Source organism: Schistocerca gregaria, chromosome X (genome assembly GCF_023897955.1).
Source record: "Schistocerca gregaria isolate iqSchGreg1 chromosome X, iqSchGreg1.2, whole genome shotgun sequence".
NCBI lineage: Eukaryota > Metazoa > Arthropoda > Insecta > Orthoptera > Acrididae > Schistocerca > Schistocerca gregaria.
In genome coordinates this window covers 655,118,558-655,142,671 of record NC_064931.1, presented here as the reverse complement: position 1 = coordinate 655,142,671, position 24,114 = coordinate 655,118,558, and the positions used below count along the sequence as shown (strand labels likewise).

The 24,114-nt window shown below is 40.4% G+C and overlaps 1 protein-coding gene across 1 annotated transcript in view; it reads left to right on the top strand.

The window, feature by feature from the left end:
• LOC126298257 (uncharacterized) overlaps nucleotides 1–23,837 on the top strand; it is a 151,808-nt gene extending 127,971 nt beyond the window's left edge. The window contains exons 2-3 of the mRNA XM_049989559.1: nucleotides 4,482–4,599; nucleotides 20,192–23,837. Coding sequence (XP_049845516.1) covers nucleotides 4,482–4,599; nucleotides 20,192–20,424 — 351 coding nt within the window. The 3' untranslated portion in view covers nucleotides 20,425–23,837. The remainder of the gene's footprint in view (nucleotides 1–4,481; nucleotides 4,600–20,191) is intronic.
• Nucleotides 23,838–24,114: the final 277 nt, after the last annotated feature.

The window sequence follows — 24,114 nt, the reverse complement described above, 5'->3', positions numbered from 1 at the left end:
GGGGGAAATGATATGCGATGGAGTCGGACGTTGTGAATAACGATGTTGATAAAGGCCACGTGCGGCTCTTTCATTACTGTGAGCTTCGCCGTACAGAAGGACCACGTCGGTGTGTTCTGCGAACGTGTACTCAATCACGTTGCTCTAACACTGAGAGACACGTGAATGAGACGCAAACTTTGTCAAAGGGGCAAGACAGACGTCAAAAGGCATCAGCCGGTCAGACGTAAGCACCCCCCCCCCCCCCCCTCTCCCTCCTGCCCCCGCCACCATGACTACCCTGCTTCATTCGTACCTTTTTTCAAGCGGCTGTAGCAAGGAAGCGACACGTTTCTGGACATTCGTTCCAATTAAAAATATTATCTACTCAGCCCCTCTCACAGTCCTTCAACTTTGTAAGGTAATTTTAGAGCCCCTGTATTAATGCCTATTGTAATGAATAGGAATGCAGGAGAGAAAGAAAGCAAATATGCTTAAATAATGTCATTTTCCTTGCAAGCAAGGTGAAGTTATTCCAGCAACAGCCACCTGAGTGGAAATAATGCTGCTCAATCAAACCTATTGTTTAAACACCAGTGACTGTAAGCGTGTCAGTATCAGTTCGATATCGAATTGGGAGTTCCACCCAGTGGTAGTATTTGAAAACCCTCTATTTAGCGACATCAAAGTAATATTATCCACATCTACATTTATACTCCGCAAGCCTCCCAACGGTGTGTGGCGGAGGGAACTTTACATGCCACTGTCATTACCTCAATTTCCTGTTCCAGTCGCGTATGGCTCGCGGGAAGAACGACTGCCGGAAAGCCTCCGTACGCGGTCGAATCTCTCTAATTTTACATTCGTGATCTCCTCGGGAGGTATAAGTAGGGGGAAGCAATATATTCGATACCTCATCCAGAAACGCACCCTCTCGAAACCTGGACAGCAAGCTACGCCGCGATGCAGAGCGCCTCTCTTGGAGAGTCTGCTACTTGAGTTTCCTAAACATCTCCGTAACGCTTACCAAATAACACTGTGACGAAACGCGCCGCTCTTCTTTGGAACTTCTCTGTCTCCTCTGTCAACCCGACCTGGTACGGATCCCACACTGATAAGCAATACTCAGGTATAGGTCGAACGAGTGTTTTGTAAGCCACCTCCTTTGTTGATGGACTACATTTGCTAAGGACTCTCGCTATGAATCTCAACCTGGCACCTGCCTTACCAACAATTAATTTTATATGATCATTCCACTTCAAATTGTTCCGTACGCATACTCCCAGATATTTTACAGAAGTAACTGCTACCAGTGTTTGTTCAGCTATCGTATAATCATACAATAAAGGATTCTTCTTTCTATGTATTCGCAATACATTACATTTGTCTATGTTAAGGGTCAGTTGCCACTCCCTGCACCAAGTGCCTATCCGCTGCAGATCTTCTTGCATTTCGCTGCAATTTTCTAGTACTGCAACTCTCTGTATAATACAGCATCATCCGCGAAAAGCCGCATGGAACTTCCGACACTATCTACTAGGTCATTTACATATATTGTGAAAAGCAATGGTCCCGTAACACTCCCCTGTGGCACGCCAGAGGTTACTTTAACGTATGTAGACGTCTCTCCGTTGGGAACAACGTGCTGTGTACAAAATACGTGTAATTACATAATTTTATTTAATTCTAGACTACTGATGATGCTTGTTACGAATAAATGAAACAGCAAAAAAAACTTAATTTGCAAAATAGGGAGTTTTTCTCATCTACATGTTATTGTTGTGGTCTTTAGTCCAGAGACTGGTCAGACGTACCTCTCCATGCTACTCTATCCTGTGCAAGTTTCTTCATCTCTGAATAACTACTGCAACATACATCCTTGTGACTCTGCTTAGTGTATTCATCACTTTGGTCTCTCTCTACGATTTTTACACTCCACGCCTCCCTCCAATACTAAACTGGTGATCCCTTGACGCCCCAGAACGCGTCCTACCGACCGATCCCTTCTTCTAGTCAAGTTGTGCCACAAATTCCTCTTCTGCCCAATTTTGTTCAGTACCTCCTCATTAGTTACGTCATCTACCCATCTAATCTTTAGCATTCTTCTGTAGCACCACATTCTTCTCATCTAAACTATTTATTTTCCATGTTTCACGTCCATACATGTCTACACTCAATACAAATACTTTCAGGAAAGACTTCCTGACACTTAAATCTAAACTCAATGTTAATAAATTTCTATTTTTCAGAAACGCTTTCCTTGCCATGGCCAGACTACATTTTATATCCTCTCTAGTTCGACCAACATCAGTTATTTTGGTCTCCCAAATAGCAAACCTCATCTACTTTTTTAAGTGTCTCATATCCTAATCTTATTCCCTCAGCATCACCTGATTTAAGTCGACTACATTCCTTTATCCTCATTTGCTTTTGTTGATGTTCATCTTACATCATCCTTTCAAGACAGTGTCCATTCTGTTCAGCTGCTCTTCGAGGTCCTTTGCTGTCTCTGACAGAATTACAATGTCATCGGTGAACCTCAAAGTTTTTGTTTCTTCTCCATGGGTTTTAATTCCTACTCCAAATTTTTCTTTAGTTTCCTTTATTGCTTGCTCAATCTGACATCGGGGATAGGCTACAGACCTGCCCAACTACCCTCTCAACCGCAACTTACCTTTCGTGACCCTCGGCTCTTATAACAGTCATTTGGTTTCTGAACAACCCCTGCCATCTTCAGAATTTGAAAGAAAGTATTCCAGTCAACACTGTGAAAAGCTTTCTCTAAGTCTACAAACGCTAGGAGGTTTGCCTTTCCCTAACCTATCTTCTAGAATTAGTCGTAGGGCTGGTATTGCCTCGCGTGTCCGTACGTTTCTACGGAATCCAAACTGAACTTTCCGAGGTCGGCTTGTACCAGTATTTCAATTCGTCTGTAAAAAATTACTGTTAGTATTTTGCAACCGTGACTAATTAAACTGATAGTTCGGTAATTTTCACACCTGTTAACACCTGCTTTTTTGGAACTGGAATTATTATATTCTTCTTGAAGTTCAGACTTAGAGAGTGTATTTCGCCTGTCTGATACATCTTGCTCACCAGGTGGAAGAGTTCTGTCATAGATGGCTCTTTCAAGGCTATCAGTAATTCTAACGGAATGTTGTCTACTCCTGGTGTCTTGTGTCGACTTAGGTCTTTCAGTGCTCTGTTAAAGTCTTCACGCAGTATCGTATCTTCCATTTCATTTTCATCTACGTCCTCTTCCATTTCTATGATATTGGGCTCAAGTACATCGCTGATGCTGTGGTATGTCGAGAGGTTGTAACAATGGAGAATTGTACTGAAATGCAGGAGGATCTGCAGCGAATTGACGCGTGGTGCAGGGAATGGCAATTGAATCTCAATGTAGACAAGTGTAATGTACTGCGAATACATAGAAAGAAAGATCCCGTATCATTTAGCAACAATATAGCAGGTCAGCAACTGGAAGCAGTTAATTCCATAAATTGTCTGGGAGTACGGGTTAGGAGTGATTTAAAATGGAGTGACCATATAAAATTAATCGTCGGTAAATCAGATGCCAGACTAAGATTCATTGGAAGAATCATAAGGAAACGCAATCCGAAAACAAAGGAAGTAGGTTACAGTACGCTTGTTCGCCCACTGCTTGAATACTGCTCAGCAGTGTGGGATCCGTACCAGATAGTGTTGATAGAAGAGATAGAGAAGATCCAACGGAGAGCAGTGCGCTTCGTTACAGGATCATTTAGTAATCGCGAAAGCGTTACGGAGATGATAAACTGCAGTGGAAGACTCTGCAGGAGAGACGCTCAGTAGCTCGGTACGGGCTTTTGTTGAAGTTTCGAGAACATACCTTCACCGAGGACTCAAGCAGTATATTGCTCCCTCCTACGTATATCTCGCGAAGAGACCATGAGGATAAAATCAGAGAGATTAGAGCCCACACAGAGGCATATCGACAATCCTTCTTACCACGAACAATACGAGACTGGAATAGAAGTGTGAACCGATAGAGATACTCAAGGTACCCTCCGCTTGCGGAGTATGGCTGTAGATGTAGATCGCCCTTGTATCGATGCCCTATATACTCCTTCAAACCTTCTGATTTCCCTTCTTTGTTTTTTTGAACCGGTTTTCCATCTGAGCTCTTGATATTCATACAGTGGTTTTCTTTTTATCCAAAGATCTCTTTAATTTTCCTGTAGGCAGTATGTATAGTGAGATATGCTTCTACACCCTTATTTGCATAATAAACGTAATTACTCCAAAATTAATTTTTAATTTTGCAAGAGAGGCTGAGCTTTTACAAAACTTGCTGGCAGATTAATACCGTGTGCCGGAGTGAAATTCGAACCCACACTCAGGTTCGAGACTGGGTCCACCACATAGTTGTAAGCTGCCAGGAAGTTTAGTAACATAATTATTTTACCTGTGCTAGATTTGCCCCTAGACGCTGTACTATAGCGTCAGGCTGCGTGTTGCAGGGCACTCGGCGCTACTTCCTGGACTGCTCGCTGGCGCAGGCGGCGGCCGCTCTTCTGGTAGGCGCGCGTGGCTGCTGCTGGCACGGGCTCGCCTCGGCGCACCGCACCTTCGTCACAGGTACGCCACCATGCTGTTCCCTGCACCGTCTGAACGAGGCGCTCTAAACACTGCCCCGTGCACTGCGTTGATGGCGTTCGTAGTTCCGTGAGACGTGAATGTGACTTAGGAAGTCGCGATGACGGGTACACTTAGCATGGAAGGACAAGGCCCCCACTACGTCACTAGCACAACGATTATCAAATCAGTTATTAACAATTTATAGCACAGATTAGAGGCAATCAACACGTGGCCCTTCTTAACACAATATCAAAGTATACAGTTACAACAACTTACTTAAAAGATGAGCCACGGAGATTTGAAGACTTAAGAGTATGGTTGCCGTAATCTCGGAATCTAAAACCAGGACAAAACTTACGGTCATCGATCGAAGGAAATAAGAGGAATAAGGAGTCCTCATGCCCATAAGCTAATGTAAATGTGTATTTAATTAATGATCCAGAGTTTAGGAAGGACTGCTTCATTAAGAAAGAATTTATTACAAAAAATAATAATATGCGTTATATTATTCAGTACACGAAGTTCTATTGTCATCATTTGAGCTTTTCTTATACCAATCGTATTTCTCAGAACTTTGAATAGATGAAAGGAACTTCATCTGGTTCTCAATCAGTTTATGAAATTCACTGCAACTTACATTTTTCATATTGTACTGTATCTGCATCATTGCATTAACTGATTTTACTGTTAACCTATTCCTTTCTTCTGCCCACTGAGAATTCATGAGGGAAAAGACTCTCTCTACATTGGCGTTATGACTGGGAGTGGAGAAATAAAATTCCACAATTTTCAGCAACTGTGAATAATGCTCACTAGAAATACAATTCTGAATGAGGAACACCAATTTCTTATATGACATCATTTTCTCAAAACTTTCATCTTTGACCTCCCCCAAAACACACTTTAATTTCAGTACTTGGTCAAAGAGAAGGAACTCATTCAATTTACAGCTTGTATTTCATGCATCCACTTGAATGTCTTTTCAACATTTTCCCATGAAGAAGGTACAGTCTTTAGCAAAATACAGTCAAAATGTTTAATATCAGACAAGGGCTTACTCCATTTTATCAAGTAATCAATAACAGTTTGATAGAAAAGAGAGACTTCCCTAGAAATGTAGACTGCTGATATTGTGTGAAGTTAGACATTAATTCTTTAACTTTAGACGTAACGAAAACACACTGTTTTCTCTCTCCTAAAATTTGCAGTATATTTTCTAACTCCAGTCTTACCTCATTCACTGATATGTCTTCCCTCTCAATACTGCTAACTGCCCTCTGGAAAGGATTCATTTGGGCATACAAGAAGAGCAGATACATTTCACCAACAGAATCAGAAAAGAATTTCTTGAGAAGGGAAGTACATGTATCAAGTGAAAGAAAGTAAGGCTTAAGTGCTTTAAACATGTAGATAAATAATAGTTATTTAATACAATATAACACAACGAAATCGCAAGCACAACAAACCATGCGAACATTCAACACGCTAATCAAAGAGGATAATACTCTTCATTGCCAGAGATGACTGACCGCCCACTGTAGCGACAACTCGCAATCTCGCAAATCGAAGAGGATGTACCGTACGCCTAAGCCTGACTGTCCATTGTTTCCATATCTCGAAAGCTGTTCTGTTCTGTTTGGATTTTATATAATGTGAAGGCAAAGAGATAACATATTGATGCTTCTTTGACAGCAATTTTTGAAATTACCGGAAGTTGATTTCAAATCCAGTAAATATCGCGGACATTTGCCTTTTCAGCCCGGACGTTTTCATTTACCCTAAAATCGCGGACTGTCCGTGAAATCCGTGGCGTATGGCAACCCTACTTAAGAGACAAATTATAGTCTGAAGGTGATTTTAAAGACGGTACAGGTAGTTTCCCTTTCTTTTTTTTTTTTTAAAGGCAATAATCTACTATATGGAAGTGATTTACAACACACACTAGTTCGTCACGTACCCAAATAACACAAGGAGCACAACGAGTTAATTAATAAAATTGATTCCTGGAACCGCACGACCGCTACGATCGCAGGTTCGAATCCTGCCTCGGGCATGGATGTGTGTGATGGTCTTAGGTTAGTTAGATTTACGTAGTTCTAAGTTCTAGGGGACTGATGACCTTACAAGGGAACCTCCCCATCGCACACCCCTCAGATTTAGTTATAAGTTGGCACAGTGGATAGGCCTTGAAAAACTGAACACAGATCAATAGAGAAAACAGGAAGAAGTTATGTGCAACTATGAAAAAAAACAAGCAAAATATACAAACTGAGTAATCCATACCAAGACAGACAACATTAAGGATACTCTGAGCGCAGGAGCGCCGTGGTCCCGTGCTTAGCGTGAGCAGCTGGGGAACGAGAGGTCCTTGGTTCAAGTCTTCCCTCGAGTGAAAAGTTTAAATTTTCAGACAATTATTATCTGTCTGTCCTTCCGTCCGATGCGAGGTAACTGCGCCGTAGTATGGGCATGCTACACCTAAACAAACATCGAAACAAAACATATGTCTTGACAGAGCACAGGAAAAACTGTGCGACTGTGAAGCTGTTGCATTCATTTGTTGCAGTTTATGTGACAAACTCTTGTGTTTTCATCACTTTTTTGGGAGTGATTATCACATCCACAAGAAAACCTAAATCGGGCAAGGTATAAGAATCTTTTACTCATTCGCCAAATGTACAAGTTAGGTGGATCGACAACATATTCCTGTCATGTCGTCACCAGTGTCATATAGAATATATTAGACGTGTATCTTGTGGAGGAATCGGTTGACCTATGACCTTGCGATCAAATGTTTTCGGTTACCATTGGAGAGGCACGTCCTTTTGTCTACTAATCTCACGGTTTTGCGGTGCGGTCGCAAAACACAGACACTAAACTTATTACAGTGAGCAGAGACGTCAATGAACAAACAGGCAGATCATAACTTTGCGAAAATAAATAAAGTAAACTTCTCACTCGAGGAATACTTGAACCAAGGACCTCTCGTTCCGCAGCTGCTCACGCTAACCACGGGACCACGGCGCTCCTGCGCTTGAAGTATCCTTAATGTCGCTTATCTTCGCATGGATTACTCGGTTTGTATATTTTGCTTATTTTTTCATAGTTCCACACAATTTCTTCCTGTTTTCTCGATTGATCTGTGTTCAGATTTTCAAGGCCTATCCACTGTGCCAACTTATAACTAAATCTGAGGGGCGTGCGATGGGGACGTTCCCTTCTTAGAAGTTAAGTCCCACAGTGCTCAGAGCCATTTGAACCAATACAATTGATTCCCAAGCAAATTAAAAACTCCCTTTTTTTCTACACATACATAAAATAGGTTCAATAACTACTAAACGGGCAGTGACGCCAGGCTGCCATGAGCAAAAGGTGACTTAACTTAAAATGCCGGAAGCAGCAGACCAGCCGTCCAAAACAACACCTAAACGCCAGGGCCCAACCGGGAGTCACTTCCCATTAGACAACACGTCACAGCTTCTGTGCACCGAAGCAGAACGTGGCGCCGCTCTCACACACCTCAACTCGCAGAAAACTGGAACACAAACAGACCGCAGAAAACACAGCAAACACCAAGCAAACATCAATTAATATAAGTTAAGAGATCAATAAACAAGGTAAATGAAGAACCCATAAATCCTTTCAATAAAACTGAGTGAAATTTTTCAGCAATATCAATGATATAATTACATTTAAACCAAGAACTGTACACAATTCCAATGCTGAAAATATAGTATTAGACCTTTACACTCTCATAGTTTGTGAAATAAAAATTTTCAGCCCCAACCCTCCGACCGCCAAAACAGCCACCAAATCACAACAGCGACAACGATCGTATTACAGCCGGGTAATCGATAGTCAGGTGCCAAAGAGCTGGTGTGCCCGAAAAGACGCACCACGGCTCAGTGAAGAAACCAAGACTGCCGTTTTGTGGAACTGACATATGATGAAACCGTCACGAAACGCAGCGTTGCCCAGTTGTTAGTGTTCACGAGACTGTGAGGCTCTGCATATGGCTCGAAGATTAACCAGTGGATTGCCGAACTTGACTAGTGAACTAGGAATTGTCAGCAGTCCCGCAAGGAACTCTGATAGGATTGCTCTTGTTCTCGACACACAGGGTGTCTATTATTAAACTACCAGTTTCAAAGTGCTATACTAAGAGAACCACTGCTGAGAATAACGTCAAATTTGAATAACATCTTACTGGTGCAAGAGGAAACGTCACGAAGCAAAAAATAATTTAAAGAGAATTGTACCAGTAGATGGCGCTGTAAGCGTCTTAACGTAAATGGGGTCGGCTACAAATGACAGTTGAATCGCACTACGATGGCTGTGGTTTGAGCGGCACATTACACTATCTGTACTGTTCAGTGTGTATGATTGCACAAGTTGGCAGTCAAAAGTTCTGGCACAGTTACGCTACTGGCCATTAAAATTGCTACACCAAGAAGAAATGCAGATGATAAACGGGTATTCATTGGACGAATATATTATACTAGAACTGACATGTGATTACATTTTCACGCAATTTGGGTGCATAGATCCTGAGAAACCAGTACCCAGAACAACCACCTCTGGCCGTAATAACGGCCTTGATACGCCTGGGAATTGAGTCAAATAGAGCTTGATGGCGTGTACAGGTACAGCTGCCCATGCAGCTTCAACACGATACCACAGTTCATCAAGAGTAGTGACTGGCGTATTGTGACGAACCAGTTGCTCGGCCACTATTGACCAGACGTTTTCAATTGGTGAGAGATCTGGAGAAGGTGCTGGCCTGGGCAGCAGTCGAACATTTTCTGTATCCAGAAAGGCCCGTACAGGACCTGCAACATGCGGTCGTGCATTATCCTGCTGAATTGTAGAGTTTCGCAGGGATCGAATGAAGGGTAGAGCCACGAGTGGTAACACATCTGAAATGTAACGTCCACTGTTCAAAGTGCCGTCAATGCGAACAAGAGGTGACCGAGACGTGTAACCAATGGCACCCCATACCATCACGCCGGATGATACGACAGTATGGCGATGACGAATACGCGCTTCCAATGTGCGTTCACCGCAATGTCGTGAAACACGGATGCGACCATCAAGGTGCTGTAAACAGAATCTGGATTCATCCGATTCGTGCACCCAAGTTCGTCGTTGAGTACACCATCGCAGGCGCTCCTGTCTGTGATGCAGCGTCACGGGTAACCGCAGCCATGGTCTCAGAGCTGATAGTCCATGCTGCGGCAAACGTCGTCTTACTGTTCGTGTAGATGTTTGTTGTCGTGCAAACGCCCCCACTGTTGACCCAGGCATCGAGACGTGGCCGCACGATCCGTTACAGCCGTGTGGATAAGATGCCTGTCATCTCGACTGCTAGAGATACGAGGCCATTGGGATCCAACACGGCGTTCCGTATTACCCTCCTGAACCCACCGATTCCATATTCTGCCAACAGTCATTGGATCTCGACCAACGCGAGCAGCAATGTCGCGATACGATAAACCGCAATCGCGATAGGCTACAATCCGACCTTCATCAAAGTCGGAAACGTGATGGTACGCATTTCTGCTCCTCACACGATCCATCACAAGAACGTTTCACCAGGCAACGCCGGTCGACTGCTCGTCTGTAGTACGTCATCTTCGTGGTGTAGCAATTTTAATGGCCAGTAGTGTATTATTAAACTACCAGTTTCAACGTGCTATACTAAGAGAACCACTGCTGAGAATAACGTCAAATTTAAATAGCATCTTACTGCAAGGGGAAACGTCATGGAACAAAAAATAATTTAGCGAGAATTGTACCAGTAGATGGCACTGTAAACGCCTTGACGTAAATGGGGTCGGGTACAAATGACAGTTGAATCGCACTACGACGGCTATGGCTTGACCAGCACATTACACTATCTGTACTGTTCAGTATGCATAAGTGCAAAAATTGGCAGTCAACAGTTGTGCCACAGTTAGGTTAGCCCGTTCACCGCGGCAATGTTCACATCAGAGGGGAACAATCGGGTTTTATTTGTACTGAGGCCAAAAACCGCATAAAAAACAAAATGACATCGGTTTCTAATTCTCGTGAGACTTGTTCAATATGCTGTCCACCGTTTTCTGCCATAAGCTGATATAGAGAAACAGCATGTTTTACAACAGATAGGAATGCCTTGGGGGGTCACGTTCAGAATGCGTTACGCAATGCCTGCTTTCATTGCAACTACGTTCGTAATTGGACCACTGAACAGAACATCTTCCATGTAACGCCACAGTTAGAAGTTGTACGGATTAAGATAAGGTGATTTGGATGGCCAGGCTGTAGGGAAGTGACGGCCGAGAAATCTAGCGTTTCCGAAGTGCCTCTGTACCAGCCGCTTCACTCTCTGTGCGATATGCAGAGGAGCGCCGTCTTCCATAAAACTGATACTTCTCACACATCCACGCTGTTGAGGAGGTGGAAAAGACTCTAATAGCGCTTACCGGTGGCGGTTCGCGTAACAGGACGAGCAGGACTCATCTCCTCGATGAAATACGACAATACGATAAACAAAGCCGCCAACCCGCACCAAATAGTGCTGAATGAAGTATTACTGGTCGATATGCGTGCGGATGTTTCGTTGCTCATATTCTGCAGTTCTGCGTATTGATATGTTCTTGGAGATGGAAATGCGTTTCGTCTCTCGACAGAATGTTCCATGGCCATTAATTGTCCACTTCCATGCGAGTAAGAAATTCCAGAGTGAACGTTCGTCCCATTGGAAGGTCGGCAAAAAGCAACTCCTGAACATGGATGATTTTGTACGGATAGCAATGCAGGACGTGTCGTATGATTTTATGTACCATGTTTGCGGGATGTCCAACGTTCGGGCAATTCCCTGTGCACTGCATTTTTGCTCCCCACCGATGGACCATTGTGCTGGCCAAATCTTCCACAGACTTGCGTAGTCATGCACAATGAACAGTATGGATGGTGTAATGTGCAACTCAAACCATAACCGTAGTATTGCGATTCGTTTGTCAATTGTAGCCGATCTCATTTACGTTAAGACGCCTACAGCGCCATCTATTGTTAAAAATTTTCGCTTAAGGTTCTTTCCTTTTTATCTCGTTCCATGACGTTTCGCCTGCTTGAATAATATTCTGTTCAAATTTGGCGTCTTCTGAGCAGTGGTTTTCCTTATACAGCGTTTTTAAACTGAAACTTTAATTATGGGCACCCTGAAGATAAGCGGTCTGTCTGATAAAGTGAGCAGCAATCTGCGACTGTTTTCTGACGACGCTGTAGTGTAAGGGAAAGTGCCCTCGTTGAGTGATTATAAGAGGATAAATGACAACTTGGATAGAAATTCTATTTTGTGTTAATAGGTAAAAATGTAAGTTAATACAAACGAGTAAAAAAACAAACCTGTAATGTCTGACTACAATGTTAGTGGTTGACTGCTGGACACCAGGACTTCAGTTAAAGCCACATGAAATGGAATGAGGACGTTAGTATGGAAGACGATTTGTCGACTTTGATTTATTGGAACAATTTCATAAATGTTTAACTTATTTGTAAAGCAGTCCGGGTACAAAACACTTGTTGTGGGACATATTCTTGAGTACTCTTCGAGTGTTAGGGATCCCAGCAGGTCAGACTTAAAGAACACATCGACTAATTCGGAGGCGTGCTGCTAAACATGTCACCGATAGGTTCACTAAGTACGCGAGTACAACGGAAAAGCTTCGAGAAATAAAATGGGAATCCGTGGAGGGCAGGGGAGAGTCCTTTTGCGAAACTCTGCGTAGATATTTAAAAGAACGGCATTTACGACTCCCCTTCCGCACGCTTAGAAGTGTCTACTGAAAGATGCGACCATAGCTTCAATATTTATTTATTTATATATTGCTTATTTAGCAAGACCAGATTAGGACCTTAAGGCCTTCTGTGACTAATAGAGATCAGCTTAGAACATTTGAAGTCATGCTTAATATTATCAGAAATGGAACAGATAAATGAAGAGAAGACTGAAGTAATAGCAGGGAACTCTGCCGACAAGGGATAGGGAAGTTTTGTGTTGGAGGGGGACTGACGAGAATGAACTGTATAAAATGTGGGAGAGATAGCTATTGTCATAGAAGTTGGATCATTACCTGCCTTTTGAAGCTTGGAAGCAACTTAATTTCTCTGATATTATGAGGAAGGTTGTTCCAAAGTTGGTTTCTTGATACACAAAATGATTTAGAGAATATGACAGTATTATGTGGCGATACAGAGAGAATTTTATTTTGTTGAGAACGAGTATTTATGCTGTGCTGTTCAGATAGTAGAGCAAGAGTTGAGGACAAATTCATTGTCAGTTTCAGCCTGCGTGAGCTATCATACGGAAGTCCTTGGAGAACGGCATCATTATGTGCAAGTATGGGGAATATTAGTGTCTCTACGAGCTTCTGATGCTCCCGTATTCCATGGCTGTTAACACAACTGAACATCTGTGAGATCGCGCAGTTTGTCGTGCGAACGCTCACATCATGCGCTCACCATTAGAGATGGAATGTATTCTAGAGGTCTCGATGAGTCGCTTACAGTTTTTCCAGCTGCTTTGTGCGCTGCAAGCTGTGGATAGTAGCAGGCAATCATCATAATACGACTCAACAATGTGTATACTGCACAAGGCACTCTATAGTGGATGGCCAATTGTATTCGTTACTGTTATTAGTCTCTTCCTTTCGTGTTCTGTTCACATCTGAGTCTACAGAGAAATTACTATCCAAATGCTGCTGTGCGTACTGTCCTAATGATACGACACAGTGGTAAAGTATCAGACTCGTATTCGGAAGGAGCAGCCTAGAAATTACCATTCACTCGCCCTAATAGAGATTACCCTTGGTTCCCCTGAATTATTTCACACAAATACGTTGATGATTCGGAAAGAAATCTACAGCTGATTACTGTTACCATTCTTTTCTAAAACAGCTTGTGCTTCGTTTGAAATGACCTTGATAATGGAACCCTACACTCTCTCCCTCTCCGTGCTTACCTCTATCTTGCAGTTATCATTTTTCCGAAGTGTAAGAGGGGCGCTGTAGACCTGCTTAGGTCTCTGGAATACTTGTTCCAAATGCTTTCGCGAGAGGTATGTTCCGTTCATAGCTCTTTTTTAACCGCTGCCCAATAATATCGCGTATGGACTAAATGACCCTTTTGTGTCTTTCGATGAGTTTGGCCTCTTTCTTGAAGTCTGCTTGAGAAGGATATCGAGCGCTTGAGCATTACTCCCTTTTTGCACCAGCGGCGTACGGCAGCGCAATCATTAGCTAACCAGTTCTGTCAAAAGCTTTTACAAAGGCCTTTACGCGGTGTCTTATTTTGTAATAAACTTACCGAGAGCGCTCGTGGCACATTTTTTTCAGTCTCTATTCATAGAGTTATTGGTTTGTTCATTCGAATATCTGTCCCATCGTAGTGTTGCCATTCGATATTTATTGCAAATGAACGCCACTTGGCTTACATACACATAGAAATGTTGCTTATCTGTGCAGATTTTCAAGTGCTGATGTATCGTGTTGCAGCTCATTCTGCTCCATAACAATGCTGTGCAATCACCAAAATAATCCGGTGCCTCAGCGTTGCAACCTCGCTTAAGGAAAGGGTTACAGGCGAAACAAACATAATAGTACGAAGGTGCACGTAATATAGATAATAGGCATTTTAATGACTTGTTTCTGTTAATACATATAGTTGTCACTGAATTATTAGTACTGCAAAAACGTGTAAATCTCTGCCCCTCGGCTATTGAAATTTTGCGTAGCTATATAGTGCAGGGTTTTGTGATTTGCCGATTATATGTAAGCAGCTAAAATTCAACTTTATTGGGAGTATGGAAGGGTATGTCATGTTCTAAAATGGTGGATCACTTGAGCTCAAAATAGAGGTGTCCCTATTAAACAAACGGCTGCCCTTGTGGAGTGGAGCTACCATATTGAAATCCCACCGAGGATGACGGCACATGGGGAAACTAAAACCTTCACTACATTGGCGGACACTGAATTACTGACAGTCAGATGTCAGATTAAATAACTAAATATTAACATTACAATGAAATTGCAGCATATTTGCAGAAGAGGATGTCGTAACGGTTACAGAAAGAGGCAAAACTTCATCCCGAGATATTAGTCATGCAAGAGTGTCCAAAAAATATAATTAGAAAATTTCCGAAAACACAGACAGGCTAAACATAAAACGTCAAAGATATAAAATTTCTTCCGATAGAACAGAACAATTAGAAGACGTGATTGGCATTGACCTGAAATGAAACTTGTTGTGCATCAGGCGATTCAGTACTTCTATTGGCAGTTGATCACCTTCATGAGAAAGAGCTGTACATGTGCAGGGGTCTGGAGCAGACTTTGCTGTCGGTTGACAGGCTGGTATTATCTTCGCAATGTATCTGTAGATCAGGCATGCTCTTTAGGACTTTGAATGGTAGTTGAACCTATAGTACTAGACACTCCATTTCGAAAGTAGTTATGGGATTCAGTTTCCCAAGATCCAAAATTTCAAGAACGTGCCGAAAATACCAGATTTCAGGCATTATGTCTCAAGCTGTACAACGCAGTGCCGACGGCTTTCACTTAACGACTGAGAGCAGCGGCGTTAGCGTAGAGTTGTCAATGTTAACAGACGAGCAACACTGCGTGAAATAACGGCAGAAATCAGTGTGGACGTACGGTGAACATATCGGTTAAGACAGTGCGGCGAAGTTTGGCATGAAGGGGCTATGGCAGCTGACGACCGACGCGAGTGTCTTTGCTAACAGCACGACACCGCTAGCAGCGCTTCTGCTGGGCTCGCGACCATATCAGTTGGACCCTAGACGAATGGTCAGATGTGTCCCAGTTTCAGTTGGTTAAGAGCTGGTGGTAGGGTTCGTGTGTGGCGCAGACCCCACAGTGTCATGGACCGAAGTTGTCACGAAGGCACTGTGCTATCTGGTGGTGGCTCCATAATGGGATGGGCTGTGTTCACGTGGAATGGACTGGGTCCTCTGGTCCAAATGAACTGGCCTTTCACTTGAAGATCATTTGCAACAATTCATGGACTTTGTCCCAAACAACGACGGATTTTTTATGGACGACAATAGGCCATGTCACAGGGCCACAATTGTTCGCGATTGGTTTGGAGAACATTTTGGACATTTCGAGCGAATATGTTGGCCACCCTGATTGGTGATTTCCCGACATGAATCCCATAGAATATTTATGTGACATGATCTAGAGGTCAGTTCGTGCACAAAATGCTGCACCGGCAACACTTTCGCAGTTATGGACGGCTATAGAGGCATCACGGCTCAATATTTTTGCAGGGGCCTCCAACGACGTGTTTGAGTCCATGCCAAGTCGAGCTGCTGCACTACGCCGGGCAAAAGGAGGCCCGACACGATATTAAGAGGCATCCCATGACGTTTGTCACCCCAGTCTAAAGTGATACATGCAGTTGCAGTAGCCTGTTCTGCATCACTGAGATGTAACAGTATTCCTCATACTATTAAAGAAGTTATCAAGTTCCGCAGGCCCTTCTAGCGTGATACCTGTTCACTCCAGATTCCCAGCGCCGGCAAATTAGTTTCTTTCCACAGAGTCGCTATTATTGTACTGGCCACTACTTTCTTTACAGACGAATGTGCGACAAGAATCACACTGAAATTCACGTGAGAAGTCCGCTATTCACAGTGCTGCCGGCTAGATTAAAAAACGCACGCGTCTGAGCTCTAGGGGCGAGCCTGATATTTAGCTGGACGATTGACAGACAGACCAACTGTTGTGTGTCACCGCTACAGTTTGTCCGAAAGCCAATTCCGGTTAAAGACGGATATCAATTCAGTTGTGGTTACTCTTAGTCGACAATGTATTTGCCTATGATGGGACATTTTCTGTGTCTTGACGCCGGTGCCAAAATATTCGAAGTTGCTGACACTGTGATTTGTGTCTGACCTGTAACACTGCTTGGAGATGGCAAGTTTATGAGATTACGTTACAAACTTGATTTTAAAAAACTACCCTTTGCTCACAAACATGTGGGGACACGATCGAGACATTATGGATACAATGCTGTCTTTGAATCACAGGCCTTTTAGAAGCAGTAAGTGCTCAGTTTCTTCATATATGGTACGATAGCTTGTGCGGAAATAATGACCGCCATGTACAGACTATGCTTATCGTTTCTCTTGGAGACTGGTATATGTAACGCCTCATAGTGGGACAGAAGCTGTCTAGCAGTAATTCAAAGAACAGAAATGGCTGAACATTTTGGTGGTTATGGAGATGTAGTACCCAACATTTACAAATTAGGAAACAATGAGAATTATACCTATCATTAGTCCAAAGATTTATAGTACAGCCTCTGACTGAAGGAAACGATCGATGAACTGCGCCACATATGCTAAAAATGTAAAACTTAATTCGATTTGTGTTACATAGCAGATTTTAGCAATAGGTTACTTCTTTGAAGCATTACATTTCAACAATAAATGCATTTTATGATCAGTAGTCTTTTATCGTTTACCCAACAACGTGTGGATCCATCTTTCATCTCCATATCCATTTGACCTATGGTAGTGCCATCTAGCGGGCCAACCATAGCGCCATCTGGTTTCCCTCTTCAAGCTAGACAAGTTTCGTTGTTTGTAATTTTTTCGTTTGACGCTTATTTCGTGAGAAATTTGGCCCAGTCACTATCAATGGACCACCCTGTATATGTAAGGAAGGTATTGTTAGAACTTTACGCTTGTGGAATAGGGGTCTTCGTTGTGTCTGTGGATGACTGAGTGTTATCATTTGGATAGCCCTATTCTGTAACAGAAAGATTTGTTTTAGATTACTATTGGTGGAACCCCAAAATATTATTCTGTATGTTGCAAGAGAGTGAAAGTAGCAAAAATATACCATCCTGGCACCCTCTGCAGTACAAACATTTGCAATAATTCTAAGAGCAAAACAAGCTGAGTTAAGTTTCTGCACAAGTTTCATTACATGTTTATTAAAATTAAGATTTTCATCTACATGAATCCCCAGCAATTTTGTTGATACCACTCTGCCTGTGGCTTTGTCACCCAACAACAGATCAAGATTTACATTTGACATATTTTCCCAAACTGCATGTAATTCGTTTTATTTGCATTAATACCAACTGGTTTGCCTGAGCTCCATGATAAAATCCAGTGTGAAATTCTACAGCTCAAGTGCATCAGGAGTGTCAGTCTCACAACAATCACATTATTGAAGCCCCAGACCAGATGCCCAGCATTGCAAGTTTCACTCATATGAGAACAGAAATGAATCTCTTTCTTGGGGGCTGTGCAGTGTGATTATTGGACCATGATACTTAAATTATTTTGTTACCTAGTATTCCTTTGATCTATCATTGAGCCATGTTTCACAGTTTACATTAAGAAAAGGCATCGGAGAAGGACAGAATTTCATTTGCAAAGAAACTGAATCCAGAATTTACATCATCTGTCTCATATATTTCACTCCAGATGATACCATGCAGGCTACTTCCAAAGCTTTCTACTGTAGAAACATTAACTAGTGTAACTGATATCCTGATTAAAATTGAAATTTTAGTTGTCATGTTGCCTGTTGTGGAGACACACCAAAAATTATCAGCATTCAGCATTAGAATGAAAAAGAAATCTCAAGGACAAATAACTCTGCAATTTATACAGATATAACATGCCTTCATAAAAACAACCAGTCAGTAAAATATAAAGTACAGCAAACTGAAATTGAACCTCAGTTCATAAACAGCACATCACCACACATCATTTAGCACCACATAAGTCAGAAACACCATTACGCAGAATATCCTCATGTGAAAGGGCAAGCTATTAGTATATAATTTACTTGAAGGATAAAGGACCATGCATTCATGACAGAAATGGAACACCGTTTATCACAGTTATTACTTTCTGAAGTTTATCAAACTGTGTGAGATATAAGTGAAGATTAAAAATATGGAAAAACAAAAAAATCTGTTATCATGCCTAATAGCCAAATTCAATGTAGGGAAACCATCCTTATTCAAAACTGTTTCTAGTTGCATCAGAATGTATAAATGCAGTTCTGTATGGTTTTCAAGTGGATCTTATACCATTCTTCCCGCAAGATAGTGGCAAGATCAGGTAAAGATGATAGGGGTGGATAGTGATAAATGAGAGATGTGACAATAGATCCTCATGCTAACAAAGTCTGTCCTAGATCATGCAAACTATGTGAACAGGTGCCATGTCCTCTCAGAACCAGCGTCACCATTAGGGAAGAAAACGTTGTGCTGTGGGATGAACCTTGTCTTCCAAAATGGTCACATAATCCTGGGCAGTAATGTGACCTTACAGTGTAACCTCAGGGCCTATGGAATACCACTATATGGCTGCCCAAGCCATTACCAAACCACCACCATGCTTCACTCTTGGGACATAAACTTGACCAGGAGTTGGAAACAGTGTGAAACAAGACTTATCCAACCAGGTAACATTCATAGATTGCCCCATTGTCCAGATTTTATGGCCTTGGCACCATGTTTTCCTGTTATGGGAATTTGCACCACTGATGAGTGAGTTTGGAATTCCTATTTGCCCTGCAGTTCCCTGCTTATAAAGTTCCTGTCATGTTGTTTTGGCACTGACAGAGTTTGCAAGTGCAACTTCCAGTTCTGCAGTGATCTTTACAGCTTCTGTCATCTTATTTTTCGTCACTGTCCTCTCAGTGATCGTTACTCACAATAACTCAAAATGCACTTTCATCCATGTTGTGATCTTGCAGGTGATATTTATCAACTTTCTCTGTATGCGGGATAAATCTTTGATATGATGTCTCTTGAAACACCAAACACTTCGGCTTCCCCTGGGTACAGAAACGCCTGCCATATAAGCACCAACACTTTGCACACATCTGAATTCAGTTACGTCTGACATAATACACCCCCAACTGCGCAGAACAACTGTTTCAATCATGACTAACACAGTGTATTGAGGACAGGTGTTGTTTGTGGTCAAATACAACACTGCAATCTGCAGGCTTGGCAAGCATCTGCATTTATGTTCAATCATGCATTTTTGATGGTCTCTCCAGATATTTGTTCAAACCCTGTATATTATTTCAACTTAAAGAACTTTACTGATGTTAGTATTAAAAGTTTTGTTATGTTTTGTTTTTGGAAATGAGTAAAGACAAACATAAAATACATACAAATGCTATAGAATAACCAGTCCGGATGTTGCACTTAATGTCAGTATTAAATAGCAAATAATGATACTTCTGACAGACAAAACATAACAGTTACACCATCTGAAAAAGGCCAAGATGTGGCTCTTGAAATAAAATATAGTTGAATACATGATGGAACTCTTTCTTATGAAAATTTCACATTGATTTCTAACAAGATTTTTTAATCAGAACTTAATTTTGGCAAATGTTTACAACAAATTATTATTTTATTCATATGAATTTTGCACCCAATGTATAGACATTTACAAACTGTATAAAAATTAGAGTATAAAAAATAACAAAAAATAACAAAAATGCATAGACTTGAAATTATGTTAATAATTTGTCTGTTCACATTGCAGGTTACATAGTGCTCAGCATATTCAGTTCACTGAATGCTGTGTCACTGGGAGTGATGCTGGTTCTTGACCTCCCTGCTGGCACTCCATTTGCTGACATGGTGGGAGGTGTAGTGTGTGGCTTTGCAGTGTTGGCACTTTCCTTCACATTTATTGGGGCAATCATATCACATTGCTGCCAAGTCACACCTCCAGACAATAGAGTTCAGCATGCAGTCACTGGCTTCTCTGTCTGACTGCCTAGATTAATGTAAGAAATGTCTGAAGCAAAGTGCATAGAAATTTGTATGAGCCCTCTGTAGTCGAAATAACAGATTAAGTAGGTCATGAGGCAAACTTTTAACTTTGTTTGGAAAATACTCAGAGGCTGCATACACGTTTGGTATGTACAGGTTTATTTATTTTTATCCAGTTGTAAAAATTAAAGAACACATCTCAAATGTGCACATTTTGCATAGTGCAGCTGTTAAAAATTGTTGTTGCGAATATGAATCAGCTGTGTGTTAGAGAAAACTAATTACATGAAATAAAATTCCTCTAAATTGGAAAACTGTAGTGCACTTTTGATAGGAAATGTTTTACTCCTGTATGTTTCAATGATGAAATAAAGAATCTGGCAGTTGTCAAATTCCGACTTTTTCTGGTTTTAAAATGTTATCTAGTAATCCCAGTTATTTTACATTATGGTATGAAGTTGTTGCTCATAGTATTCTTGTGGAAAAATATTAAACGCTCAGAAAATTCTCAAATTCAAAACTGAAAATGTGCTTTCCATCAGATCTCATCAGGCACTGCTTCTGGGAACTACGCATCTGTCATTCCATATGCTCCTCTTGTTTCTTCTGTATTCTAAGTCATTTATTACTGAAACCTATTACCATGTTTAAAATCCATGCCAATTTTACTACAGACACTTCAGTAGATTGATAACTTCTTAAAATTGAATTTTTCATACTATTTATGATATTAATTTATGCATATGCTTCTTACTGCCTCTCCTGATCACAGTTACTACAAACACACTATTTTCCTCTTTGTAGTGTATTTTCACATACAAGAAGCCCTAGAGCTGTGTAAACTGGCCCTCTATCAGGCATTACTCCATCATATCACTTTCCCTTAATGTTACTAGTACTCTGATTAATGTCCATTATATCAGTCAACACCTATTCTTCCTGTATGTTTGTAATCTACAATCTGCAGTTTTTTCCCCCGTTTTCTGTATCAAGACTGAATCTGTACAGTAATTGTTAACACTTCAGTCTATGTTACTATCTTCAGCTGCCCAATATGTTTAATAAGAGAGTTGTGGTCCATATTTTGTCATTATTTACTTATCACCAGTTTTCGTATTCCTTATGGTTTGAGCCTGCTAACACAAGGAAAGCCAGTTTCATCTACATTCACCCTGAAAATTGAACATGAATTTTACTACACACAGAGACTTAAATTTTACCAGGCTGATAAGTTTGGAGACCTCATGTCTGTATACTTCTTTAAAATATTTTTTTTACTTGTATACAAACTAGCCCTTTTTTCATCTTCTCACCCCTTCATACTACTAGTCTGAGGCATTATTTGTCACACTAACTTTAATGTCAAGATTCCCCTCCCCATTTTTCCTTTTCAGCATCTACTGCATTATTTCCTGTAATTACTGCAGCAAGTTGTTTCAGCCTTAACATACAGTGGTTTGTAGCTGTGTATTATCTCATAACCTGAACCAAATATCACCTGAAGGAATTGCGAACCATCTGCTGTAATGGGATGTTGCATAGTTTTTATTATCTATGTGATACATATTGCTCACCATAAGGTAAACACTTACCAGTTTCAGAGTTAAGGGATTGTCAATATAGATGAAGTCAACTGTTATCTATATTGTTTAAAAATCAATTAATTTAACCATCAATCTTCAGAATTATTTAAAAATTTTAAAACTTTAATACAACCCAAATATTAGTTACTCAATGTAAAATATAATAAAATGTTATTTGACCACTTTAATTACCCCAAAGTATCCAAAATATGTGAGTGCTCAACAGTTTACTTTCACTGCAAAAATTGAATGACCTTTTTCTTGTAATAATGCTCTAAACACAAAGTTAATGATGTAGAATGTTATGCCATTGTAATTGTCATGATTCACATAATTAAACTAAAAATAAAGTATGTGATGTTACATATCATTTGTAATTATAATATTCTCTTGAAAGCTTACGTATTTTTGTGTGTTGTACCCTAAATAAACAAATCAGTATAACTGACATGTCTCAAAGTTCATTGAAAATCGATGACTGCAGTATTCTTTGAAACTATAAATGAAATAAAATTATGAACTTTTTCTTAATTTAGTCCTTTCACATTTACATTTGCTGATCCACTGGTAAAAGAACTCATTTACTTGAAAATATTTAATTTGTGGAGTTTGGTCAGAACAGAGCATGCTTTGAGAGACCATTTTATTTGATTTTTAATAAGGAAGACTTCATAAAGTGAAACGCTTTATAAACAAGAAAGCAGCATTTTTTCCCTACCTGATTAACGCCAAATATATATCTGCAGTTTCGTTACAAGCCTGCAGAACAGGAAGATATCCTTTACTACAGGGGTTAGAGATAAAGTTTTACAGAAAACCCATGCCATAAACTTGTCATTGAATTGAAATGTACAAATCTTTTCAATAATTATTAAAATTCATATGTTCATTCTCCACATTACACATTTTTCAAAAGATAGTTAGCGTACTCATCTTTGTACAGGAGCTTTCTTCAGGGTTTATAATGTGTAAAATAATTAGATGGAAAAGATGAAAGACAAATAACAGTATAGTACAAAGACGTATTCCTTTGGTGATTTATTCTCTGATTCAGAAAGAATTGATTTATGCTTAATTTTAATTTTTTAATTATAAAGTAACTATAATTCATTTAAAATGACAAAAATTATCTCTCCTTAAATGACACTTCTGGAATATATACTTGTGATTAATGAATCACTTGCACTCATTTGAAGATTTGTTTTAATCAGTTTTTTGCCCTTTGGGACTGACAGTTTTGAAATGCAAGTATTTAACTTGTCATACATGTTTATATATGAAAGTGTGCAGTTATGGACTAATTAGATCATTTTGCTTTTGTTAATGTAGCAGCAATAAATTTGTAAAAATCATTTACAATTTCAGTATATGCTTGCAGATATAAGGAACCTTATAGATTTAGTTATTATGTTCCAGTTTATGGAAATGAAATGTATCAATAAAATTGCAGGGGCAGCAAAAACGCCAAATTTGTGGTGTAGAGTGGGACAATAATTTATATCACAAATCAGAGTAACTTTATTGCTGGAAGTGTGTGTTTTGAGTTCCATATGAGATGATGTGTGTGCCAAATATTTAGTTATAAATCACTCATGCAGTGTGTCTGATGTCCCATGAATTATAAAGAAAGAGAGATATTATCATGGATGTAATGTAATCATGTACTTATGTACTCAGTAACACTGATCTGTCTACATACATGTGAAAACTAGATGTTTATTGTAAAATATGATATAAAAGTTTTTGTTTGTTCTAAGTCACTGTTAATAAGAAAGTTTATGTAACAATTATATATTAGAAAACATGTGAGTGAAATAAAATTAAACTCAGATAAAACAATGTTTATGCTTTTTACTCATAAAGACTTTCCCTAAATCCAGACACTCTCATTGCAAGTTTTTTCCAGTGACACATGGTACATTATTTCACAGCTAAAGTATAATGCCAGTTAGTGATTCATATAATATCATGATGGTGTTTGTCACAGTTCTCTTCAGTTCCAGTACTTTCAGAATTCCATACCACAATATATTTAATATTAAACCAGATCATTAAAAAGCCCATAGATGGCGTAGAAACTCCGTTTTACATTCACCAGACTATGACC